This window comes from Photinus pyralis, unplaced genomic scaffold (assembly GCF_008802855.1).
Source record: "Photinus pyralis isolate 1611_PpyrPB1 unplaced genomic scaffold, Ppyr1.3 Ppyr1.4_LG6, whole genome shotgun sequence".
NCBI lineage: Eukaryota > Metazoa > Arthropoda > Insecta > Coleoptera > Lampyridae > Photinus > Photinus pyralis.
The window spans coordinates 9,199,483-9,210,042 of record NW_022170663.1 but is presented as its reverse complement, the minus strand read 5'-3'; the positions used below and the strand labels follow the sequence as shown (position 1 = coordinate 9,210,042).

At 33.4% G+C, this 10,560-nt stretch overlaps 1 protein-coding gene across 1 annotated transcript; it reads left to right on the top strand.

Moving 5' to 3' along the window:
* Positions 1-8,692: 8,692 nt before the first annotated feature.
* Positions 8,693-9,418, top strand: LOC116173612. Its single transcript, XM_031491232.1, has one exon. The coding sequence runs from the start codon at positions 8,693-8,695 to the stop codon at positions 9,416-9,418; it is 726 nt and encodes a 241-aa protein (XP_031347092.1).
* Positions 9,419-10,560: the final 1,142 nt, after the last annotated feature.

Genomic DNA, 10,560 nt, shown 5'->3' with positions numbered 1-10,560 from the left:
CTTTTTCGATCAGACTTCTCAATCAAAAGTTATAGACTAGAAACCAATTTCGAAAGAAAATTCAAAGGGCTGTAACTTTTGAACTAGTAGCCCAATCTTGGAACTGTTTGAAATTATGGATTCTACAGGCCACATTCTATAAGAAAATTTTTTTCCGGGTCGATCTGAGACAATTTTTTTTTCGGGCCTTAAAAAAAGGCAGTGTATAACCTTCCTTTTTTACCAAAAATCGACTGCACCAAAATTTCTCGGGAAAACACTTTTTCTTATTAATTTTGGTGCGTAAATAGCACTTCGCAGTTGCGAGGGTTGCAACTTTCGTTGTACATAAAAAATGTTGTTTCTTGGATAGATCATGCTTAAAGGACTTACAAGCAACCCTACTATCATCACCATCTAAAAATAAAACCCCTTCAAGTTTTTAAATTTGGTAATATTTTAGAAAACTCATACGTACCTGTAATATTTAATTGCGGGGGTTGTCATTTTACCGTATTTAATAGTGTTGTCCTTACTTACCATACCTAATTTAGCAAACGCCAACAAGCTACGAACCCAAATACAAAAAAAACATAAGGAAAACTGTAAAAACAAAATGAAAGAACGAACAACTTAAAACAACGTAATTTTATTAAAAAATAATTAATCGATTTTACAAGAGAACATAATATTTAATGAACATAGGATTTAATTCTGTATTATAAACAAATTGCATAACAACAATGAGCAAAACTTTTATTTTTACAAAAATTACCTACATTAAAAGTACATTATTAAAATTATTAAATGCATTTTATGCTAAATCTATTTTAAAATTTTCACCAGTCTTATAATTAGAAAATTACCACATTTTCCATTGGACATAAACGAGTGGGAAATTTTTGAACACGGTAACATTCGCCCACAATTTCTTTTTTATTAGAACTAAGTAAATTATTTGAATACGGCAGTGAACACTAGGAAAACGCACAATATTTATGGATCCTAAATATTGTGAAGTACTATTTACAAATCATACAAACCAAAAACTAATATCGCAACAATAAAGAAATGTGCGCCCGAATTTTTCAAATTCAATATTATTATAAGAACTGTAAAGGAATTACACCACAATTTGCACCATTTTTAAAAATATACAATTAACTCGAAAGGATGGCAGTAAAATTCGCTAGGTAGTCTTAAATTGAAGTAACGCCATTATGATTTCGACCCGCCACCTGCAACAAAAAATAAATAATTATATAGAGCAAACTGTATTAATATCAATCTTTTTTTGGCGAAAATCACGGATAATTGGCTAAGTGATTTATAAGTGTAAATTAATACCATAAAAGATTGCTATTAAATGCGTTATCGTGGCTTCTAGAAGTCCCAAGCGGTAATTTGCGGTATTGTGGTCGGTAACGGCCCTAGATTTCTTATAAAGTGGAGAGACAATTAGGTGGACCCTTTGGCTGTAGGGTAAATTCTGAGAAAGTGAATTGAGGGTTTATTATACAGACGCAAAAATATATTCACAGCAATAAATTCAAGGAGTTGTCATCGATTTGGAACAATGGGTCAGGAGAGGGTGTTTTATTATTTTGTTTATTCTGCTAGCGCCAACTTTTTTTTCCTATACTGAAAACAGGATTTCAAGTGGAGATTCAAAGTGCGGGAAAGTGGCTGAAGTAACTATCTGATAAAAGATCGAATTGTCAATGCGGATACAGGAAATTCGAGAAATCGAACTCGACCATGATTAGTTAAAGGGTGATACCGGGAACCTTTCTCTCGGTTTATCCGTCACCATTAGGTAATTTTAATACATTTACTGATACTCTTAACACTTTACTGTCAAAAATAGACATTTACAAAAATGTGATAATTTTATGTGGCGATTTTGATGTAAGATTCTGTTCTAATGATAGGCAAGCCAAATATCTTGTTGATTTTTTACAAAGTTATAACTTATATCCTACAATATTTGAAAATACGAGATGCAACAATTGCATCGATAACATTTTTGTTAATTTTAAACGTGGTTATAGTTTTAATACGCGTGTCTTTGAGACATGCATGTCTGATCATATGGCTCAGGTTAATAATTTTGAAATAATTCATAGTACTAAACGTGTAAATAGTAGTTTAAAATTGTCAAAACCTATTACAAATATGTCTAAATTTATGTTTTACCGCCTGCTTGAAAACTGCGACTGGTCCTTCATCGACGATGGTCTTAAAACCGCAGAAGAAAAATTTTCTACTTTTATTACTACTTTTCTTAATTATATTGATTGTAGTTTCCCCGCCAAGGTTCGGAAGGGTGGATGTACTAGAAGCATCGCTCGTAGATGGTATAACGGTCGATTGAAAAATATGCATGATGTTCTACTGGTTCTTAATGGATGTTACAAAAGGGTGAGAAATGATGATCTACGTAAACTTGTGAGTAATTACCGTAAGCTTTACAAGGTTGCATTGCAAAATGCAAAAATTGCTACTAATGATGCGTTTATAAAGGCATCTAGTTGTAAATCAAAAGCCATATGGCAAGTAATTAAACAAAACAACAATGATAACCAAATGCATACCCAAAATCGAACACCTAATGAGTTTAACAACTTTTTTGTTCAAATTGCTGGTGAGATAAGTGCGTCACTACCTGTGCAGAACAATGACCCAATTACATATTTTAGTAATTTCAAAATCAACAACTCTACGTCGTTTGATTTTCAAGAAATATCCTTTAATGAGATGCGTGATACAGTATCCAGCATTAATAATAGTGGTTGTAGAGATCATTTTGGCATCACGGCTGACATTGTGAAGTCCGTGTTAAACGTCATAATTGTTCCATTAACTAAAATTATAAATGCCTGTACATACGAAATTCAGTTTACCCCAATGAATTGAAAATATCCAAAGTTATTCCTCTGCATAAAAAGGGTTGTAAAGATAATCTTACAAATTATCGATCACTATCAATTACTCCAGTCTTTTCTAAAATTTTTGAAAAAATTTTAAAAAAACAAATTATGTCCTATTTTGAAGCAAGAAAGTTATTTTGCGACAGTCAATTTGGTTTTCGTAACAATAAATCCACTGCGAGTGCCATCTCGAAGTTAACCAACTTAATTTTAACCTGTTTTGAATCTAATGAAATTTGTGTTGCAACTTTTTAGATTTAACTAAAGCCTTCGACTGTGTGAGTCACTCAATATTACTGAGTAAACTTCCAAAATATAATTTCCAATATAAAAGCATTATGTTGTTAGAATCGTATTTGAACGATCGAATTCAGTATGTATGTTTTAATAACTGTGCATTGGGTTTTAAGCAAATTGAGACAGGCGTGCCTTAAGGTTCAGTACTTGGCCCAGTACTTTTCCTAATATGGACGCACGCCACTGTCTATAGCTTTAACTTTGTAGATTTGTTTTAAATTTTTCATAATGTCACAACAATAAGATGTTTGGGCAAATTGGGAAAAGATTAAGGTTCTTTTAAACGCAAACTACCGTCGCCATTTCTCTCAAACAAAATTCGAAAAACTATTAAATTTTGAGGAAAAAAGATTATAATAGCGAAATCGTGAATATTAACGGTGTATCATGTTCCACAAAAAATAAGTCTGCAATAAAATATGGGGTGTTCCATTTAAAAAAAAACGCAAGCATTAGAATACAGCACACCTTTGGTGATCAAAAATATTTCAGAAACATGGCGGCAATAATTGTGTACAAATTTGTTCCAAGACTTTTTCGGTATTTTTCATGGAAAGGAATTATGATCCGCGGGTTCTTAGACGCTACACCATGTTTTCAGGGTCCCAGACAAAATGTTCACCCTGTATATGATTATGGGAACTATGAGAACACTGAATGAACGCTATGCATAGCAAATCTACCATGGGCCAATTTTTAGGAGTCGATTTTTCCTGCAGGGCTTATGTTCCGGCCGCGAATCTTGCGAGGGCGATTTTTCTTTCCCTTTTTCTTTTCCTACAACCGATAAAGAATATAGAACCCGTTTGAAATTGTTTCACAGAAATTTGGGAGAAGTGAATATTTCCCGGGCGATTTTACTTATGGGGATCACGGTCAGTAAGAAATTACTGGCCGAAAAAGAAGGGGATCACGATCATGTCTGGCCTATATTCCTTTACTTAATGTTGGTGATTTTTTTTAATATTCGTAATGTATTGGAAAACGATGATGCCTTATTTAACAAGTTAAAAAGTAATCGTAAACGATTTACATAAAGCGCATTTCCACTTGCATTCATTTCCTATTTGTAAGATCCAACTTTTGGTAAAATTGTAAAAATCCGGCCACAAATATGAAAGATAGCGTTACACATGTGCAATCCATTTTTGACGTGCTAGTTCAATTTCAGTTTATAAGAAGAGTTTCATTTCAATGCTTTTCTAAATAAGAAAGTTGAAACTGCGCATGCGCAAACCTAAATTTTGAAGCTAACGTTAGATTTTCCTTTGTTCCAAGTGGCTATGTATCGAATTTCATTTAAATCCCTCCATAAATAAGAAAGTTGGCACTGCGCATGCGCAAAACCAAATTTTGAAACTGGCGTTAAATTTGCTTTTATTCCAAGTGACTATGTATAAAATTTCATTTAAATACTTTTATAATTAAAAAAGTTTGCAATTCGGTTTATAAATGGTCGAGATGCGAAAAGGGCACTGTGAATTTTGAATCGATTCGACTCAACTTTTGACATTGCGTATTATATGGCTAAAGCTATGCCCATATTGAATTTCATGCAATTCAGTTAATAACTAACGGAGATGTAAAAGCGATCGGACATTTCTAAACAAAGTTATCGTTCACACGGACAGATAGAGGGACAGACAGACAAAGGAACAAACGGACAGACCAACAGGCAGACGAGAGACAGCAATGCAAAATTATCGTTAATAAACGGCAAAAGTGTAAAATTATGGAACATGTAAAAAACGGTTTTTTTTTTACAATAACTTTTTTTGTAAGCGGTACAGAAAAAATTCCTTCCTAGTGCAAGACTCGACACCATAACGAACCAAACACTGAAAAAGTAGAACAATAGCTCTTAAGATAAAAAAACTAGTAGCGTCTCAAAACGAGCGGACGGACTGACGGACAAAGTGGCCACAATAGCGCATTTTTTTTTATTTTTGTGGAAATGCGCTAAAAATGAATCATAAAAATTCAAAAGTGGTTGAGCGTTGAATGCGCAGTCGTTACAAACTTGCTAGTGGTGGCGTGAGTGTATGATTGCAGCGTCGCGTCGGTCGGTTTGATCTTCAAATTTTCGAAATTAATTTGAATGTGTGAAAATTTTGATTACCGAATCAAAATTACGTGTTCGTGGGTGCAATACAAACTTTAGTGGACTAAACACACCATCAGGCAGAAGTTCTTGTGGAACTTTTTCGAAAATCCTTTGGGCGTCTGAACAGGATAACGCAAGGTCAGTGAACTTAGATATACATTTTATACGAAAATCGTCGCCTTATGATAATTAAAAAAACCCTAAGGATCATTTGCAAAAAGATGGAGTTAGAAAAGGAACTCCCAGTTTCCATTTTTTGGTAGTTATTTATGTATTAACAATTTTATGTTGAAATATCCTTAAAAATTTGTAGGCTGATTTCACAAGAAAGAATTTATTGGTTCTTATCGGCGGACGTACTAAACATCTGCTGCGCATAATCGATGCCGATAACGAAACGCGCGTTCTGCAGGTGTGCAACATGTCATTTTAAAACAATGTCAATCTGATCTGAATTATTGGTATCTTTTTTCCTTTGTATTTTTCATTAATTATTACGTTATGTGCCAGTCGTTGCGCTTCAAATAAAAAAAACTGTGTAATGAACAGTTATCCACACGGTGCAAAATTCTTTAACTCAAAACTTACATCCTAAAAATTTTGAACCCATTTTATTTTTTTGTTTCTAATGAATTGTTTGAATACGGAAACGGAACAAATCGAATCATAAAATGTTGGTGAACTGACAGTAAAAAATTGCAGTTTTTGTAGTTAACTGTAATTATATGCCGCGGGGCGCGACACTTTTTCGTAATTTTGAAATACTTTAGTAATTTAATGTACTTTTTCGTAATTTCGTGTACTTTTTAGTAATTTTTAATACTTTTCTACTTATCCAGCGACAAGGAAAACATGTCATTTCCTTTATAAAAACTGATGAAAATTGAAAAATTTAATAAAACTCTCGAGTAAGTACGTGGGCAATGCTCAAAATGATAGAAAAATCATACATATCACATATAGACCCCAATGTAGGATTATGAACTAAATGAATACCTAGATAAATATCTAATTTTTCCTCGACTTTTTCCAATACTTTGTCTAAATGGTTATTGACTTGAGACGCTAAAGAAAATTAGGTAACAATAAATTAAACAGTATAATCTTTTACTTCGTAGTTTGTTATTAACAATAATAATAAAATAAATTTTAACACGTTAAGGCTTTTCAAATACTTCTATTGCAATACCAAAGTCATAGTAATAACGGGGTCTAGGACACTTCTTTCGCCATGTTGTTTCACTGCTAGTTGTGGCAAAATATGCGTAGGTATTTGTTTGTAGTCCATGTATACGTCTTTTTCATCGGTTACAAATCTTCTATGTGCTTGATCCATACATTTTAGACTCATAACTTTAATATCTGCGTCGGTATCAACTCTTGTACAGTGCAGGCATATCTATATTTAGTCATCTTTCTACTACCTCCTAAGAACTCAACCAAAAGAAAAGCACCTATGGTAATATTTTCATATTTTAGTTCTATTTCGTCTGCAATTTGCTACTCACTAGTTTGTGAATGGTGAATCTAGTACTTCAGAGGTTGTTTCGGAACAATAAGGTATTTGACTGGAACTACAAATAAACATAGTCTTTTATATAATTTCTGGTCTTTTTAGCGCATTACGAAATAAATAAAAATACGCTATTGTGGCCACTTTGTCCGTCCGTCCGTCCGCTCGTTTTGAGACGCTACTAGTTTTTTATCTTAAGAGCTATTGTTTTTACTTTTTTCGCTATTTGGTTCGTTATAGTGTCGAGTCTTGCACCAAGGAAGGAATTTTTTCTGTACCGCTTACAAAAAAAGTTATTGTAAAAAAAACAAAAAACCGTTTTTTACATGTTCCATAATTTTACACTTTTGCCGTTTATTAACCATCCTAGAGATCGTTTATAATTTTGTTGGTCTGTCCGTCTGTTCCTTTGTCTGTCTGTCCCTCTATCTGTCCGTGTGAACGATAACTTTGTTTAGAAATGTCCGATCGCTCTTACATCTCCGTTAATTATGAACTGCATTGCATAAAATTCAATATGGGCATAGCTTTAGCCATATAATACGCAATGCCAAAAGTTTAGTCGAATCGATTCAAAATTCACAGTGCCCTTTTCGCATCTCACCATTTATAAACCGAATTGCAAACTTTTTTAATTATAAGAGTATTTAAATGAAATTTTATACATAGCCACTTGGAATAAAAGCAAATTTAACGCCAGTTTCAAAATTTGGTTTTGCGCATGCGCAGTGCCAACTTTCTTATTTATGGAGGGATTTAAATGAAATTTGACACATAGCCACTTGGAACAATAGAAAATCTAACGTTAGCTCCAAAATTTAGGTTTGCGCATGCGCAGTTCCAACTTCCTTATTTAGAAAAGCATTGAAATGAAATTCTTCTTATAAACTGAAATTGAAGTAGGACATCAAAATAGATTGCACATTATGCAACGCTATCTTTCATATTTGTGGCCGGATTTTTACAATTTTAACAAAAGTTGCATCCGAGGTTGCATCTTACAAATAGGAAATGAATGCAAGTTGAAATGCGCTTTATGTAAATCGTTTACGATTACTTTTTAACTTGTTTCGTACTGTAGCGTACTTTTTGATACTTCATAGCAATTTTTCGTAATGCATGCTACTTTTTTGTACTTTATAGTAATTTTATATACTTCACGATAATTTCGGTACTTGTTAGTAATTCAAAAGTATTTTATGGTAATTTTACTCATCTTCAGAGTGTCACACCCCTCGGTCTATGCCATTACTTTTATTTTATCCGCTGCCACTCTCTAAATTCTCAACGTGATTTGATCTAGTAGTGAGAAAAGCGAAATTTTCCAGTGGGAGTGGTAGTTTGGAATCACTTAATTATTGTCAATGAAAAATTTTAAACCAAAGACAATGAGGGATAATCTTTGACTCGGTCTTACTAAGACAAATAACAGGAAATAATAATAAGGTGTAATTGCACGGGCCTTCGCAGAAAGTAGACGTTTGTGGCGAATCGTTTAAGTTTCATTCGCGGTGTTCCTAATCGGTTATTATTTAAGGTGTTTAATATTTTACCTATCTAGTAAATGTGATAAGATTCATAACAGTTTCTACAATTTTAATAAAAGTGAAAGTGAAAGTTTAGTTATCTCTGGTGCCGGAATTTTCTTGATACCCAAAACTTGTTTCTTTTGCGGTATTATCATGTCAGATTGTACGGTGTGTCAAGAACCAACAACGCAGAGTAAAATCAAAATCACTTGTTGCGAATGTAAAAAAAAGCTGCCATGGAAATTGCGTAGATCTGACAAAGGAGGATATAAAATGTATTCTCGAGGATAACCTTATATGGCGATGTCCACCTTGCGCTCGAACTAGACGTATAAGTATCATGACTGTTCCCTCAACAGAATCGGTCACCCCGGATTTATCACAAATTATAGTGATGTTGGAAGAAGCTAAAGATGACAGGAAGCGAATGGAGCAGGAGATAAGTAGGGCGTTTGACTTTGTACATAGTAAGATTGATGATCAAAAAAGTATCTTGGACAATCTTATCAAAAACATGGAGATAATAGACAGTCTTCGCCAAGAAAATGTTAATTTAAAACAACGGGTAATGGACCTCGAAACGAGAGTACAAGAACCGGAACAATATACCCGAGCTAATACGGTGGAAATACAAGGTCTACCGGAAGAGAAAAATGAAGACGTTTATGCACTGGTAACAAAAGATGGGGCAGCTCTGGACCTACCGTTGACGCGCAGAGACATAGATGTATGCCACAGATTAGGCAAAAAAAAGGATTCCAATCAACCTGCATCCATCATCGTCAAGTTTGTACGTAGAGAAGATAAGCTGAACTTGCTACAGAAGAGAAGAACTAAAAGAAATTTTTCAACCGAGCATCTAGGATTTCAACATCCATCTTCTCCGATGTATATTAATGAAAGTCTCTCTCCTACAAGAAGAAAGGTGTTCTCATTGGCTCGTCAAATACAAAAGGACAAAAACTATAACTATCTTTGGGTCCGAAATGGAAATATATTTATAAGAAAACAGCAAGGCGATCCAGCTATAAAAATTTGCTCGTTGGACGTTATTGAAAAATTGTGATTGGTAATATTAGTAAAAACTATTTTCTTTCTATTTTCACGTAATAATTTGTGTGGTTTTTTAATTAATTATGGATGTGTTTCGTATTTGGGAATTATTGTTTAAAAAATGAATGACTCTTTTGTTGAATTCAATTCAAATTGTAATAATAATAATTTTGTTTTATTACACCAAAATATTCGAAGTCTGAGTGAAAACTTCAATTCGTTCCTTGTTCACTTACACTCACTACGTAAGTTACCTGATGTAATCATTTTGTCAGAAATTTGGATATTTGGTTCTGAAGTGGACTTTTATCATATAAACGGATACACTACGTTTAGTAAGTGTAATGAAATCGAAAGAGCAGGCGGTGTAATTGTTTACGTTTTATCTATGTTTAAAGCGAGGATGAATTTTATTACCAATGTCCATTCTGCAGATGCTCTTAAAATTACCATTGACACAGAATGTGGTTTATCACTTTCTGTTATCGCACTTTATCGCCTGCATAGACACACCGTTGCGCTGTTCTTAGATGAGTTAAATATCTTATTAAATGTAAATAAGGACAGGAATTTGGTGGTCATTGGTGATATGAATTTATGTATATTAAAGACATCCCCTCAGGTTGAGCAGTATCAAAGTACAATGGCTAGTCATGGGTTTAGTCAGTTGATAAATTTGCCCACTAGGGGAGATAGTTGTTAAGATCATATTTATTTAAGAAGTAGGGATAATATCAAATACAGAAGTTATGTTATTCATTCCGGTAGAAGTGATCATGATATTGTAATATGTGAATTAATGCTTGAGGTTTCAAAGAAATTTTTAGGGACAACTTTAACTACAAAGGTGAAAACTGATAAAACACTGCTAAGAAATTTTCTGCATGTCATTGACTGGTCCTGTGTATATGATCAGGGTGAAGTGTCTGTAGCGTTTGACTTATTCTTAGGTATTTTAAAATCGAATATAGATAGGGCATGTTATACTTACGCAATAACTTCAAAACATAAACTTATTAAAGACTGGATGACGGTAGACCTTTGCAAGCGACAAAAATTTAGAAACTTATTATACAAAAAATTTAAAAGGAGAAATAATGACGAAAAACTTGCTCGTTTTTTTTACATCTTATTCAAATAAACTCAAGCAAGATA